General features: G+C 43.7%; 1 protein-coding gene across 1 annotated transcript; it reads left to right on the top strand.

The window, feature by feature from the left end:
- The first annotated feature begins 16,340 nt into the window (after positions 1–16,340).
- Positions 16,341–16,688, top strand: LOC136515485 (uncharacterized). The gene has a single exon (XM_066509060.1). The coding sequence runs from the start codon at positions 16,341–16,343 to the stop codon at positions 16,686–16,688; it is 348 nt and encodes a 115-aa protein (XP_066365157.1).
- Positions 16,689–17,257: the final 569 nt, after the last annotated feature.

Below are 17,257 nucleotides of genomic sequence, written 5' to 3' on the forward strand. Positions count from 1 at the left end.
CAAAAACAACAACAATAAAAATCAAAATTGGGAGGCTCTGTCCCAGCACCTCCACATCTGGTCACCTCGTTGAGCAACCATGACAACAACCAGCTTGGGGGAGAAGGCATCCCCGTGTATCTAGATAAGTATTTCTTTTCCTTTTATTATTCTTAGTTTGCTTTATATATATATTAGAAAAAAAATAAATAACTAAAAACAAAATAAAAAGTTATCTTTATAGAAATATATATAGTTATAATGTGTGATCTAAAAAAATAAAAACAAAATAAAGAGAGTGTGTCTAGTTTGCTTTAATTTATTTTTAGGAGCTGAATAAAATAAAAAGAACTATGAAGATAATATCTTAAAATGGAAACGATGTATAGTTGCTCTATTATAATTCCTTTCAAGTACCTAGTTTTTAGTCTTGAATTCTCCTGAGTTTTGGATAAGATTTTTTTATATAAGGATTTACTTTGAACTTGAAACTCATGGGTAGCATATGCTTGATCTAAGTCTAGGTAATTGACGGATATGATATGAGAAGGTCTGAGTTGTTGTTTATCTTGTTCCAAGTGACACTAAAGTTCTGGAGATTTAACTTTTGAAAAATACAAAAATGCTACATGATGAGTTCCTGTATGATAAAGCTTGAATTCCTACCAGAGCCATACATGCTATTTAGGCTAGGAAAACTTTCACATATATGTTGCTTGTTTTGCATTGAGTTTTGTCAAGCTTTGTTGACCCTTATGAGAGGTTTGTCATGCTCTTAAAATCAAGATCACGTACACTCCACCCACATATGCACTACTTCTACACTGGGGGTAGGCGCAAACACATGCCATTACATTTAGATCCACCCAAAAATGTTTTACTCCTATACTGAGAGTGAACACAAAAACATGCTTGTTAGGTTTGCATTCAAATAAATGCTCCAAGTTCTTGTTGCTATCTCTCTAAAGTTTTGGTTGCAGAAAAGAGGCATGGGGCTATGCAAAAGTTATTCATAAAAAAAGAAAAGGAAAAAAAGAGTTGAGAAAAAATGGACACAAAAGTGTTCGAGATATTTAAAACAATGGTATTATGTGCGCTTGCGGAATCCTTCATATTCTATTTGCACTTATAAATACCAACATTCGCCATGGACTTTGTTTCTGGATCCGTTTTCTCATAAGTGAAATATTTGCAATTATAGAGGTAGCGTTGTCGATAACTATTATTTTCTCCCAATATTCTCACAATGTGAGATTATTCTATCTCTTTGTCATTTCTCAAACAAGAGATGATTTATTGTTCTGCATACTCAACACTAATAATGTGCGCGCCTAGTGTGCTGGATTTCATCTTCATGATGATCCTCTTCACGAGGTGCTTAACCTTCTTCATGAGGTGTTCTATTCATCAAAATGGAGCAGTTTGTTCTTATTTCATTTGACAAGTGTAAGAAAAATGGACCCTAGGCCCATTTACTTTGGATTTTGGTGCTTGATGACCAACACAACTGATGAGGACATCACTACTTCATCGCATACAAGCCAAGTAGAGGAGGAGGTCCAGCATGGGCGTCCAATTCATCTTTTTTGTGGTGGAAGCCGAGTCCAACTCAAGTTCGAGTTCGGTTTGGGCTCCAGGACCAGTCTGCCTTAAACTGGTCACCTAGGACGCATCCGGACTCCGTTTTCGACGATCAACATATGGATGGAAAGCTAATTGGATAAGGAAACCAACCCAATTGGTTTCACATCAAAAGGCCTTCGGAATCAATAGAAATCGTCGAAACAAGTCAGCGTCCAGAATCTGTCAGGGTGCTGCGACACCGTCTTTTGGTCCATTGGACCGTGTATCTTGTTTGGGCCCATTAGGGGCCGCATCCAGGGGGCTGACGCCCAAGACTCTATAAATACCAGCTGTCACTCTCCTTAGGGTTTGGGTTTTGTTTAGTTCTTGATTTCCTCATGAAACAGACATCGTTTTGCTGCAACTGTCACCGCCAAGGCCGCTTGCTGTGAACCAGGGCCCCAGTTCTTGATCTTGTTCACCTGTGGCGATTAGTCCTTTCGAATAAAGACTTGAAATCCTTCTTGATTTCATAAGCCTCATATTTATTTGCAATTTCAGATTGCGTTCATCCCGTTCTTACTTGTGTTCTCGATTCGCTTGCAAGAAAGCCTTCTCGGCGAGGTCAATCGTGTTCGCGTGGACTAATGAATTTGCATGTAATTGTTTTGTAGTTCAATAGGATGCAAGACGTGACTTGGACAAAGGTGACATGATGATCTGATGATCAACACCTCAAGTAAGACCTTAGGAGCATAGGAGAAGACCCAAGATATCAAGCAAAGTCCAAGCATGAAGATAGGAATGATATTTGCTACTAGTGAATTTACTAGTTTTGCTCTTTTTTGGTGGAATGATATTTGCAATAATGCTAATGCTAATGCTAATGCTCAAATACCTCAAACCTGGACTGTACTTAAACGACGAATGAAATCAAGATTTGTTCCTCCATACTATCAGCGTGATCTGCGATTAAAACTGCAATGTTTAAATCAAGGTAGTAAAACTGTTGAGGAATATTATCACGAGCTTTTAATTGGTCTAGCATGTAGTAACATACAAGAGGATGATATGGATAAGTGTTCTAGATTTTTTGGAGGTTTACGTCGTGAAATACAGGATGTTCTTGACTATAAAGAATGGACTAGATTTTCCCAATTATATCGTTATGCTATTAAAGCTGAAAGAGAAGTACATGGACGACAACCTAGGCGATCCACGACTCCATCCACGACTCCATCCATTCCTTCACGTCCAACCGAGGTGAGTAAATTTTCTAATGTGCAGACACCACCAGCGCCTGTAAAGAAGAATTCTCCTATCACACCTTCTTCCAGTGGATCTGCTACACCTTCCTCTAGCAGCTCTTCTAAAGTTGTGTGCCACCGCTGCAAGGGCATGGGACATATTGCTAAAGAATGCCCCAGCAAAGGCGCATATATTGCTACTGATGATGGTGGGTATGCTAGTGCTAGTGATGAAGACAATGAATTTGCACTTGCAACTGATCTTTATGCAGATAAATTTGCGGATAGTGCTGAAGATCCTGATGAGGTAATTGATAGTGTGGCATGCACTGTAGACTACAAATCAATCCTTGTTCAACGTGTTTTGAGTACACAAGTTGAGCCAGTAGACAAGCTACAACGCCATAATTTGTTTCAAATGTTCCTCATTGTCAATAATTTCCGTGTTCGTGCTATAATTGATGGAGGGAGCAGCAATAATTTAGTAAGTTCTGAGCTTGTCAAGACTCTTGGTTTATCTACACATGCTCTTCCACATTCATACCATGTTCAGTGGTTCAACAATAGTGGTAAGGCAAAGGTAACACAATCTGCTTGTGCGCAATTTTCTATCGGGTCATACCATGATTTTGCTGATTTTGATGTCGTGCCTATGCAAGCTTGTTCACTTTTGTTAGGCCGCCCTTGGCAATATGATAATAATGTTGTACATCATGGTAGGCAAAATAGATATACTTTTATGTTTAAAGGAAAGACCATTGCTTTACTTCCTTTATCACCTGCTGAAATTGTGCAATATGAAAAGGAACTTGCTGAAAAGAAAAAGAAAGGCCATGATAAAGACTTTAGCAAACCAACAAATGAACCATCAAGTAACATGAAAGAAGTTTTATTTGCTCTTAAATCCATTCTTGTTGATCATGATGAACCATGTTATGCTCTAACTTGTACATCACCGATATGTCCACTTGGTCCTACTCCTAGTGCTATGCCTCTTGTTGGTACTAACCTTTTACAGGAGAAGGAGGATGAATTCCCAACAGGGAAGCCACCATGGAAGCCACCTTTGCGAAGGATGGGGCGCCAAGATGAACGTCTTCTTTCGGAACCATCGTTGTTGTCATCCAATGGAGGAGATGATCTACTTCAGTCGAGGATGACTTCAATTCAAGAAAGGGAGGATGATGAGGACATCACTACTTCATCACATACAAGCCAAGTAGAGGAGGAGGTCCAGCATGGGCATCCAATTCATCTTTTTCGTGGTGGAAGCCGAGTCCAACTCAAGTTCGAGTCTGGTTCGGGCTCCAGGACCAGTCTGCCTTAAACTGGTCACCCAGGACGCATCCGGACTCCGTTTTCGACGATCAACATATGAATGGAAAGCTAATTGGATAAGGAAACGAACCCAAATGGTTTCACGTCAAACGGCCTTTGGAATCAACAGGAATCATCGAAACAAGTCAGCGTCCAGAATCTGTCAGGGTGCTGCGACACCGTCTTTTGGTCCGTTGGACCGTGTATCTTGTTTGGGCCCATTAGGGGCCGCGTCTAGGGGGATGACTCCCAAGACTCTATAAATACTAGCCGTCGCTCTCCTTAGGGTTTGGGTTTTGTTTAGTTCTTGATTTCCTCATGAAACAGACATTGTTTTGCTGCAACTATCGCCGCCAAGGCCGCTTGCTATGAACCAGGGCCCCAGTTCTTGATCTTGTTCGCCTGTGGCGATTAGTCCTTTCGAATAAAGACTTGAACTCCTTCTTGATTTCATAAGCCTCATATTTATTTGCAATTTCAGATTGCGTTCATCCCATTCTTGCTTGTGTTCTCGATTCGCTTGTAGGAAAGCCTTCTTGGCGAGGTCAATCGTGTTCGCGTGGACTAATGAATTTGCAAGTAATTGTTTTGTAGTTCAATAGGATTCAAGACGTGACTTGGACAAAGGTGACATGATGATCTGATGATCAACACCTCAAGTAACACCTTAGGAGCATAGGAGAAGACCTAAGATATCAAGCAAAGTCCAAGCATGAAGATAGGAATGATATTTGCTACTAGTGAGTTTACTAGTTTTGCTCTTTTCTGGTAGAATGATATTTGCAATAATGCTAATGCTAATGCTCAAATACCTCAAACCTGGACTGTACTTAAACAACGAATGAAATCAAGATTTGTTCCTCCATACTATCAGCGTGATCTGCGATTAAAACTGCAATGTTTAAATCAAGGTAGTAAAACTGTTGATTAATATTATCAGGAGCTTTTAATTGGTCTAGCATGTAGTAACATACAAGAGGATGATATGGATAAGTGTTCTAGATTTTTTGGAGGTTTACGTCGTGAAATACAGGATGTTCTTGACTATAAAGAATGGACTAGATTTTCCCAATTATATCGTTATGCTATTAAAGCTGAAAGAGAAGTACATGGATGACAACCTAGGCAATCCACGACTCCATCCGCGACTCCATCCATTCCTTCACGTCCAACCAAGGTGAGTAAATTTTCTAATGTGCAGACACCACCAGCGCCTGTAAAGAAGAATTCTCCTATCACACCTTCTTCCAGTGGATCTGCTACACCTTCCTCTAGCAGCTCTTCTAAAGTTGTGTGCCACTGCTGCAAGGGCATGGGACATATTGCTAAAGAATGCCCCAGCAAAGGCGCATATATTGCTACTGATGATGGTGGGTATGCTAGTGCTAGTGATGAAGACAATGAATTTGCACTTGCAACTGATCTTTATGCAGATAAATTTGCGGATAGTGCTGAAGATCCTGATGAGGTAATTGATAGTGTGGCATGCACTGTAGACTACAAATCAATCCTTGTTCAACGTGTTTTGAGTACACAAGTTGAGCCAGTAGACAAGCTACAACGCCATAATTTGTTTCAAATGTTCCTCATTGTCAATAATTTCCGTGTTCATGCTATAATTGATGGAGGGAGCAGCAATAATTTAGTAAGTTCTGAGCTTGTCAAGACTCTTGGTTTATCTACACATGCTCTTCCACATTCATACCATGTTCAATGGTTCAACAATAGTGGTAAGGCAAAGGTAACACAATCTGCTTGTGTGCAATTTTCTATCGGGTCATACCATGATTTTGCTGATTTTGATGTCATGCCTATGCAAGCTTGTTCACTTTTGTTAGGCCACCCTTGGCAATATGATAATAATGTTGTACATCATGGTAGGCAAAATAGATATACTTTTATGTTTAAAGGAAAGACCATTGCTTTACTTCCTTTATCACCTGCTGAAATTGTGCAATATGAAAAGGAACTTGCTGGAAAGAAAAAGAAAGGCCATGATAAAGACTTTAGCAAACCAACAAATGAACCATCAAGTAACATGAAAGAAGTTTTATTTGCTCTTAAATCTGTTCTTGTTGATCATGATGAACCATGTTATGCTCTAACTTGTACATCACCGATATGTCCACTTGGTCCTACTCCTAGTGCTATGCCTCTTGTTGGTACTAACCTTTTACAGGAGAAGGAGGATGAATTCCCAACAGGGAAGCCACCATGGAAGCCACCTTTGCGAAGGATGGGGCGCCAAGATGAACGTCTTCTTCCGGAACCATCGTTGTTGTCATCCAATGGAGGAGATGATCTACTTCAGTCGAGGATGACTTCAATTCAAGAAAGGGAGGATGATGAGGACATCACTACTTCATCGCATACAAGCCAAGTAGAGGAGGAGGTCCAGCATGGGCATCCAATTCATCTATTTCGTGGTGGAAGCCGAGTCCAACTCAAGTTCGAGTCCGGTTCGGGCTCCAGGACCAGTCTGCCTTAAACTGGTCACCCAGGACACATCCGGACTCCGTTTTTGACGATCAACATATGAATGGAAAGCTAATTGGATAAGGAAACGAACCCAAATGGTTTCACGTCAAACGGCCTTCGGAATCAATAGGAATCATCGAAACAAGTCAGCATCCAGAATCTGTCAGGGTGCTGCGACACCGTCTTTTGGTCCGTTGGACCGTGTATCTTGTTTGGGCCCATTAGGGGCCGCGTCCAGGGGGCTGACTCCCAAGACTCTATAAATACCAGCCGTCGCTCTCCTTAGGGTTTGGGTTTTGTTTAGTTCTTGATTTCCTCATGAAACAGACATTGTTTTGCTACAACTGTCGCCGCCAAGGCCGCTTGCTATGAACCAGGGCCCCAGTTCTTGATCTTGTTCGCCTGTGGCGATTAGTCCTTTCGAATAAAGACTTGAACTCCTTCTTGATTTCATAAGCCTCATATTTATTTGCAATTTCAGATTGCATTCATCCTGTTCTTGCTTGTGTTCTCGATTCGCTTGCAGGAAAGCCTTCTTGGCGAGGTCAATCATGTTCGCGTGGACTAATGAATTTGCAAGTAATTGTTTTGTAGTTCAATAGGATGCAAGACGTGGTCATGTTTATCGATGACATATTGATTTATTCAGAAAATGAGTCAGATCATAAAGAACATCTGAGGATTGTCCTATCCAGATTGAGGGAGCATAAGCTATATGCCAAGTTTAGCAAATGTGAATTTTGGATGAGCAAAGTACCTTTCCTAGGTCACATTTTATCGAGAGATGGAATCTCAGTAGACCCATCAAAAGTACAAGAGGTCATGGAGTGGAAAGCCCCAACTTCAGTTCATGAAGTTCGGAGTTTTCTAGGGTTAGCAAGATACTATCGTCGGTTTATTCTAGATTTGTCAAAAATAGCTAAGCCTATGACCAGACTACTTCAGAAGGATGAGAAATACAAATGGACACCAGAATGTGAAACCGCTTTTCACACCCTCAGAACTTTGTTGACTACAGCACCAGTGCTAGCACAACCAGACATTGAAAAGCCTTTTGATGTATTTTGTGATGCATCAGGAATAGGTTTGGGATGTGTACTTATGCAAGAAGGGAGAGTAATTGCATATGCCTCTCGGCAATTAAGGAAACATGAAGTCAACTATCCTACACATGATTTGGAACTGGCAGCCGTTGTCCATGCATTAAAGATATGGAGACATTACTTGTTGGGCAATGTATGTCATATCTATACTGACCACAAAAGCCTCAAGTATATCTTTACCCAGCCAGAACTAAACATGAGACAACGTAGATGGTTGGAATTGATTAAGGACTATAATTTGGAAGTGCATTACCATCCGGGCAAAGCAAATGTAGTAGCTGATGCACTTAGTCGGAAGTCCCATTGCAACACTATGGAAGCACTATTGGAAGATGGATTCAACTTGCTACATCCTGCCGTACTCCACAATATCACAATCAGTTGTTTGCTTGAGGGCAAAATCATAGAGCTACAACAGATAGATGTAGGAATAAGTCACATCAAGAGAAAAATGCTAGAGCAAGAAATCAAACATTTTAGATTGGACGAAAGAGGTGTATTATGGTTTGAGGACCGACTAGTGGTGCCAAAGGACCGTGAGCTAAGGAATCAAATCTTAGAAGAAGCTCACTCATCCAAATTGTCTATCCACCCGGGTAGTAGTAAGATGTATCAAGATTTGAAAACCCGTTTTTGGTGGACTAAGATGAAGAAAGAGATCGCAGCCTATGTTGCAAGGTGTGATAACTGCAGTAGAGTGAAAGCCGTCCATATGAAAACTGCTGGATTACTTCAGCCACTGCCTATTCCAGGATGGAAATGGGAAGAGATCAGTATGGACTTTATTACAGGCCTTCCAACAACGCCACAAGGTCATGACTCAATCTGGGTCATTGTTGATCGTCTTACCAAGTCAGCACACTTTATACCCGTGAACATGAGGTATATAGTTGGGAAATACGCTGAGATATACGTATCCCAGATCGTGAAGTTGCATGGAGTACCCCGGACCATAATCTCGGATAGAGGGCCGCAGTTCATAGCTCATTTCTGGGAACACTTACACCAAGCTTTGGGAACCAAGCTAATCAGGAGTTCAGCTTATCATCCACAAACTTCAGGGCAGACAGAGAGAGTAAACCAAATCCTAGAAGATTTACTTAGAGCTTGTGTTATATCTTCAAAAGGGTCATGGGAGAAATGGTTACCTTTAGCTGAATTCTCCTATAACAACAGTTATCAAGCGAGTATCAAAATGGCTCCATTTGAAGCCTTGTATGGCAGAAAGTGTAGAACTCCATTGAATTGGATTGAGCCCGGTGAAAGGAGATATTTTGGTATTGATTTTGTCAATGAAGCCAAAGAACAAGTACGTATCATCCAACAACACATGAAGGCAGCTCAATCAAGACAGAAGAGTTATGCCGATAGAAGAAGAAGACCACTAACTTTTGAAGTAGGTGACTATGTGTACTTAAGAGTATCACCCATGAAAGGTGTGAAGAGATTTGGGATGAAAAAGAAGCTTTCACCAAGATATGTAGGGCCATACAAAATTTTGGAACGAAAAGGAAATGTTGCGTATAAGCTACAACTACCACCAGAGATGAGTGCAATCTTTGATGTGTTCCATGTTTCTCAGCTAAAGAAATGTCTTCGAGTACCGGAAGAAGCTATTGCACCCACCAACGTGCAACTTCAATCGGAATTTGACTTATGAAGAAAAGCCAATTCGAGTATTAGAAGTGATGGAGAGAGTAACAAGGAGTAAGATCATTAAGTTTTATAAGGTGGTGTGGAACAATCATAGTGAACAAGATGCTACGTGGGAAAGAGAAGATTATCTGCAAGAAGTTTATCCCGCCTTTTTCCAAGAATGGTAGGTCTTGCAAATCTCGGGACGAGATTTTTATAAGGGGGAGGGGCTGTAACACCTCGGGTGTTAGCCTTGCATAACTTGACTTGCATAACATGAGCATGAGCATCAAGCATTCATAAATCATCGATTACAACTAAAACATTTGATCGAAACATATGAAACATTACTTGTTATCGCGTGTTTCTTGGAACATATGCATATGATCATGTGCAAATGGAATGCAAGTGGGTAATGTTGGTCACTAAAACACCTTAGCTATACTTAGGTTAACAAAAGGAACCTTGTTCATGAAGGCCACATTTCATGATCCAGCACTTAAGTGATATTTCATGTGTTGACCTGAATAGCTATATGTGTGACTACTACATGAAATGCTTAAATGACCTTGCAAATTGTTTTAACATGCTTAGGATATCATTAGGAACAACTTTGGTATTTAGTGCTAGGGCTAGTTTGGTCATTTAGCCATGGTTTGAATGTGTATCATGATTTCAAAGTGACAAGTTTGACTAAAGTTGAACTAGGTGTTAGAGACCTTGCATGGAGGAGTTCACTAAAGCAAAGTTGTAGTGTTTGACATTAGGAACAACTTTTATTTTTGGGTCATCGCATGATTCGGCTCCTAACATGTTTGAAATTGGATCACAAGAATCATCAAAATCCTGATTTCAACACTTAACGAAATTGGCTAAGTCGTGGGTCACTGACCGACTGACGGGCTCACTTTGGAGATGATTTTTCTCAGTTTCGGTTGCGAATTAGCATGAGATCATTGAACAACATTTTTAGATGGTACTTAAGTCTACGAAATTTATTCAGGAGGTTTGCACGAAGGAGCCATGGATTTGCAGATAAATCAACGAGAAAACACGCTGTCAGGCGTCCCGTTCGCGTCTGAACCAACTGAATCGGCCGGCACAGTGGCCGACCGGCGTCAGAGCAGAGCCGCCGCGTGGAGTTCACGATGGCCGCGCGTCGCCAACGCTCTGTCCGTGCAGGCCACGACGCGCCTGGGTGCGCCTTCTTCACGCCAGCGTGCGCCCGCTCCATTTCCACTCGCCCACGCCAGCTCTCTCCCTCTCCAGCGCCCTCCCTTGCTCTCGCCGTAGAACCAGGCCACGCCGCCGAGCACAGCACCGCCTCCGCCGTCGCCTCGTGTGCGCTGCGTCCCACCACCACCGCCTCCATCTCACCCATAGCTGCGCCACACCTCCCTCCACCCCTCGTCTTGATTTCAGCGGCTGTCACGCTTCGGTGAGGGCGAATTCACCGTTTCCTTTCTCACCGGAGTTCACGGTCGCCATGGCCGCCTCCACGGCAAGCTGGCCATAGCTCGGCTCATCGGCGCTTTTCCCTCGATTTTGAGCGTTAGCGTTGGGTCAGGACGTGTATTAGCCAGTGCCAAGACATTACCATCGTTAGTGATCCCGCCGGCGTGGAACGCGACGACCCGCGCCGCCGCATTCTAACCCCGCACCACCGCGCCGTGGTCAAGAGTCGTCAGAACTTTATGTGGAGCTTTTGTTGTTGAAATAGAGTCGCTAGGTCACCGTGGTACCATTGCGCGCCTCGCCTAGCTTTCCCGTGGCCGAAGATGGCCGGCACAGCGTCGAGCAGCGCCGCCGTGCCACCATCACCGACGACGAGCATGCTCCACCCACCCTCACCCGCCACCACCTAGGTCGTTTGACGCGCGCTACTTAGTGGTTGGTGTCGTGAAGACCTCACCGCCGGCAACCTCGCTGTCGGCGAGCTCTGACCGCGCCAGCAGCATACAGCACCGCCTGCCCTGCTTCGGGTCGATGACATGTGGGGTCCCCTGACCACCGGGTCCCACCGGTCAGCGACAGCAGTGTTGTAGGCTAGTTCAAATCTTCCAGTTTTTGATTTGTTTTGTTATTTTTGTATCTTTAGTTTGGTAGCTCCTAAAATTGTGAAATAAATATGGTTGTGTTCCTTAGGAAGTGTAGTATTTAGGAAAAATATGTTCTTGGCTTCAACGGCAGGAATTTCTGGAGATTTAAATAAGGATTTGAAATGTGCTTTTGAATGCATTCAAATTTGTTTATTTTATATCTAGAGTTCCTGTGCTCCAAAAATTATGAAATTTTTGTGGTAAGCTAGTCTTAGCATATGTGAACTCTAGGTAAAAATTTGAAGGACCAGTGCATGTGTAGAATTATAGTTATTGATTTTTCTTTTATAGGCTAGTCCATCCTTGCATAAATTTTTATAAATTATTATGAGTCCAAAATTCATGAAATTTGTTGGAGGTGATACTAGTACCATATAGATGTTAAGAAAAATAAGAAATCTGTTGCTTGACACTTTTCAATAGGATTTTCCATTTATGCTATTTCAAGCCTTGCTTCCTTATTATTTTTGTATAGGAATGTTCTACTTAGTAAAATGACATGAAATTTTTATAGGTAGTCCTTTTATAGCATCAGTAAGCATCTGTAAATTTTTGAGGAATTTATGAAGTACATCTGAATATATGTTATTATTTAACCTAGATATCTAAATAAAATGATAAAGGCATGTAATAAATAGTTTGGACTTCACCATTACATCATCTTGACTGTATTTAGTAGGCTTAAACTGTTGGTAGATTATATGTTGTCAAATTTTGAATGATTACCTGAAGTAGAAGTATTCTTACTTTATATTGCATGTTAAATCATTTCCGGACTGATTCTAGAGTGTGATGAGTTGCATGTTGAAACTGATGTAGACTATAAAAATGGTTAATAACAAAGTTGTAGAGAATTTGATAAGCTTTCCAGAAAGTCCAGGATCACTGATTTTGGATTTGTAGAACTCCAATTATGAGTGAAACAAGTAGCTACTGTTTGTGGCATAGTCGATGCATTGTAGAAGTAGTTAAGTAATAATCGAGAAGAGATATGCACCTACTCAAACAATGTGATGCACTTGTTAACATATATGCATTCGTAATACTTATATCATACTCATGCATCTAGGATCAGGAGGAAGAGATCACGTTGCTGGAATTCGAAGAAGCAGAGGAAGGGAACCCAGCAGGAGAATCCGCAAGCCCCCGCTCCCGAAGGCGTGGAGCAGAACCCTGAAGAGCTTCCGGAGTGCCCTGACCACCGCCCTACTTCCTTTCTGCGAGGCAAGCCCCAGAGCATTATAAGTCTCCCAGTAATTTACAAATATTTACTTACGTATTTATGATTGATGCATTAGGTATAAGAGTTGAATAAAACCACTTGATGCATGTACATTCCTTGTCCAGATATTAACCCTTTAACCGGTATAGGTCTAGGATCGAATATATGCTTAGCCATGCTTAGACCGGTAGAAGTCGGGTGATGTCCTATCACCTGCGAGAGATAGGTGGATACCGGAGCACGGTTGGCTATATCTGCTATCGTGGAACAGAACCATGTGGTAAAAATAAATTGAGACCGGACGGGAAGTCGATAGAGAAGCAACAAGACATGGAGGTCTTGGGTGTGGATTTATCCCCGTCTGTGTCGATTAAGGACCGTACCGTTGTTGGCGCTTCTGACAAGATTGAACGCATGCCTCTCACTTAGCTGGCCGGATAACTCGTTCCGACCGCGAAGCCGAGTAATTCAACTCAGGCCGGGAACCATTCTGTTGTGCGCTCCTTCCGGGGAACGATCAGACTGAGCCCAAGGGCAGGCTTGGCCTGAGCATCCTGGCATCTGGTGTTCCAGATTGTGCGGTGCGGTACGGACCCGCGAAATGTGTACCTGAGTTGTACCAAAGGTGACCTAAGACTATCGTGGCTGATAGATCTGGGTTTGTGTTAGGAATAAATTCCCAGCTAGTTGAAATCGATTCGAATCGCCATCTCTCTCGGATAGTGAGAAACTTGGCTAGTCCCAACATCGTAGCAACTATATTATGAAACATGATGGTTCAAATGAATATGGAATTACAATACCTGCTATGGTTACTATTATATGATTCTAAATAATATACAACATGTTTGGCATAGGATAGTTGCTAATCTAGAAATGGATAGTTATAATTAACTTGATAAAAGAATCACAATTGTACAACGGTTAATTGCCTTTTTCGCAAAATGTTGTCAAGTTACGTCCACTTATACAGCCTTGCATAATCCTTGGAGTCATTTTATTTCTGGTTCATGACGGGTAAGTCTAGCTGAGTACCTTCTCGTACTCAGGGTTTATTTTCCCATTGTTGCAGATGACACTGTGTATCATGGTTATTGCAAGAGTTGCTTCTATCCCGCTGTGGATGAGGAGTAAGCCTTGGGCAGGCTTCTTTAGTAATTCCTATCTTTGCTTTTGTGGACCGTGATCTGGCTTGGCACTGTATCAAACTATGTTGGAAACTTTATCTTCGAACTTATTTGCTTCCGCTTTGTTTACCAAACTCAGTTTGTAATAACTTTTTATTCATACTCTGATGATGAAAAGTATCTGCGAACCGTATGTAATATGTGGCATGTATGTTGAATCCTATACGATCTTGGTTGTTGAAAATCGTTTATCGAGACCCGTCGTGGTACTCGACGGACTACCGGGTTTATATGAGTTCAAGTATGACAGTGCGACCGCTTGCGGATTGCCATTATACTTGTATTCTTATAAATTGGTCGGTTCTGCGACAATCTGACCAATTACAAGACAGAGACCCTTACCTTCGAGGTGGTCGGGTTCCATGAAACCTACCATGCCATCCTGGGTCGTCCATGCTACGTGAAGTTCATGGCCATCCCCAACTACACCTATGTAAAGTTGAAGATGCTAGGTCCACATGAGGTCATCACCATTGACACCTCCTTCCAGCACGCCTATGAGTGCGAGGTCGAGTGCTACGAACACGCCACGATGATTGTTGGCTCCAAAGAGCTCATGGCCATCAGGGAGGAGGTCATCAAAGGAGCACCTAACCCTAAGCAGTTGGTTGGGTCTTTTGAGCCCATGGAGGGCGCCAAGGAGGTCCTCATAGACCCTAGCAGCTCCAAGGGCAAAGTGGTGCACATCGGCACCACGCTTTCCTCTAAATAGGAAAGCACACTCTTCGACTTTCTCCACGCCAACGAAGACATCTTTGCGTGGAGACCCTCGAACATGCTAGGCATTCCGAGAGAAGTCATCAAGCACACCTTAAAGATCAGGCCAGGCTCCAAGCCAGTGAAGCAGTGCCTGCGTCGCTTCGATAAGGAGAAGCGTAGGGCCATCGGCGAGGAGATTGCGAAGCTTTTGGTGGCCAGATTCATCAAGGAAGTGTATCACCCCAAGTGGTTAACCAATCCCATTCTGGTAAGAAAAAAGAGTGGAAAATGGAGAACGTGTGTTGATTACATGGGTCTCAACAAAGCATGTCCAAAGGATCTGTTTCCTTTGCCGCGCATAGATCAAGCAGTCGACTGGACCTTAGGGTGCAAAACCCTTTGCTTCCTTGATGCGTACTCCGGATACCATCAAATCGAGATGAAAGAGTCTGACCAGCTCATGACATCTTTCATCACCCTGTTCAGATCGTTCTGCTACGTCACAATGCCATTCGGTCTAAAAAACATAGGGGCTATGTATCAACATTGTATGCTCAAGTGTTTCGAGGACCTCATCAGGCAAACCGTTGAGGCCTACGTAGACGACATCGTGGTCAAGTCCAAACAGGCTGACCAGCTCGTAGCCGACCTTGAGCAGACCATCTTGAAACTCTGAGCAGATGGCATCAAACTCAACCCTGAGAAATACATTTTTGGGGTCCCGAGGGGTATGCTGCAAGGTTTTATCGTCTCCGAGCGTGGTATCAAAGCCAACCCAGAGAAGATCTTAGCCATCACGAAGATAGGCCCGATTCAGAACATAAAGGGGGTACAACGAGTTACAGGGTGCCTCACCATGCTCCACCATTTTATCTCGCGCCTCAGCGAACGAGGTCTCCCCCTCTATTGGCTTATGAAGAAAGCCAACCATTTTGAATGGACGCCTGAGGCCCAGGAGGCACTTGACAAGGCCAAGTAGCTCCTAATGAAGGCCTAATCCTGGTCCCCTTGACTGATGGGGAACCGCTCCTGCTCTACATTACGGCCACCACGCAAGTGGTCAGCGTCGCCCTGGTGGTAGAGCAGGAAGAGGAGGGACGCGCCCTCAAAGTACAGTGTCCCGTGTACTTCATTAGCGAGGTCTTGTCTGATTCCAAGACTTGCTACTCCCAAATCCAAAAACTCCTATACGCCGTCCTAATCATCAAGAGGAAGTTGCGTCATTACTTCGAGTCACATCCGGTGACGGTCATGATGTCCTTCCCTCTCAGCGAGGTTGTCCAAAACCGAGATGCCATAGGAAGGATTGCAAAGTGGGCACTCAACTTGATGGGACAGGGTATTTTGTACGCCCCTCGAACAGCCATCAAGACCCAAGTCCTATCTAAGTTTGTGGCAGAATGGACCGAGATCCAAATGCCACCAGCGACCGTCGACCAGGAGTACTGGACAATGTACTTCAATGGGTCACTGGTGAAGAAGGGGCCAGCATGGGGCTAGTCTTTGTTTCACCCCTCAGAGTGTGCATGAAGTACATGGTCTGCATCCACTTCCCTGCCTCCAACAATATGGCCAAATATGAGGCACTCATTAACGGCCTACTCATCGCTGTTGAGCTGGGCATCTGATGGCTCGACGTCCGGGGCGACTCCCAGCTGGTCATCGACTAGGTCATGAAGGAGTCAAGCTGCCACAATGCCAAGATGGCTGCGTATTGCCAAGAGGCCCGTTAGCTAGAGGACAAGTTCAACGGTCTTGAGCTCAATCACATTCTGAGGTGGCTCAACGAAGCAGCCAACACGCTGGCAAAGATGGCGTCCGATCGAGAGCCGGTGTCGACGGGCATTTTCGCCAGCGGCCAGTACAAGCCCTCGGTCCGCTACAAGGGGCCAGAACAAACTAGTGATAGGCCGCTGACCCCAGGCTGGGGGGCTAACCAACCCTCAGCTCCCCCTGACCTCGAGGTCATGGAGTTTGATGTAGACCCAGAGGTAGAGCCTGACCCTCTTGCTGACTGGAGGACACCTTACCTCGATTACCTCCCCCGTGAGGTGCTACCTTCAGATAAAATGAAGGCTTGGTGGCTCGTGCATCGCAGCAAGTCCTTCGTCGTTATTGACAGGGAGCTCTACAAGCGAAGCCACACTAGGATTCTGTAGTGCTGCATCCCCATCAAACAAGGGAAGCAGTGGCTGAGAGATATCCACGGTGGGGTCTGTGGGCACCATGCCACACCTAGGACCCTAGTCAAAACTGCATTCCAATAGAGCTTCTACTAGCTGACCGTAGTAGCCGACGCTGAACAGATTGTATGCACCTACGAAGGGTGTCAATACTATGCTCGGCAGACCCACCTATCGGCCCAAGCACTCCAAACGATCCCCATCATATGGTTGTTCGTGGTCTGGGGGCTCGATATGGTCAGACCTCTCAAGAGAGAACCAGGTTCTATAAGCACTTGGTTGTCACCGTAGACAAGTTTACAAAGTGGATAAACACTTGGCCGATCTCCGTGATCAAGTCCGAGCAAGCCGTGCTGTTCTTCCTTGACATCGTCCAATGCTTTCGAGTCCCGAATTCCATTATCACGGACAATGGCACGCAGTTCACTGGGAAAAAGTTCCTCTAATTCAACGATGAATACCACATCCGCGTTGATTGGGCCACCGTGGCGCACCCCCACACGAACGGGCAGGTCGAGTGTGCGAATGGCATGGTCCTACAAGGC

This window comes from Miscanthus floridulus, chromosome 17 (genome assembly GCF_019320115.1).
Source record: "Miscanthus floridulus cultivar M001 chromosome 17, ASM1932011v1, whole genome shotgun sequence".
NCBI lineage: Eukaryota > Viridiplantae > Streptophyta > Magnoliopsida > Poales > Poaceae > Miscanthus > Miscanthus floridulus.

Excerpts from the sequence above, each read along its gene's own strand:
- LOC136515485 (XM_066509060.1), top strand. The coding sequence starts at position 16,341 with ATGGCGTCCGATCGAGAGCCGGTGTCGACGGGCATTTTCGCCAGCGGC.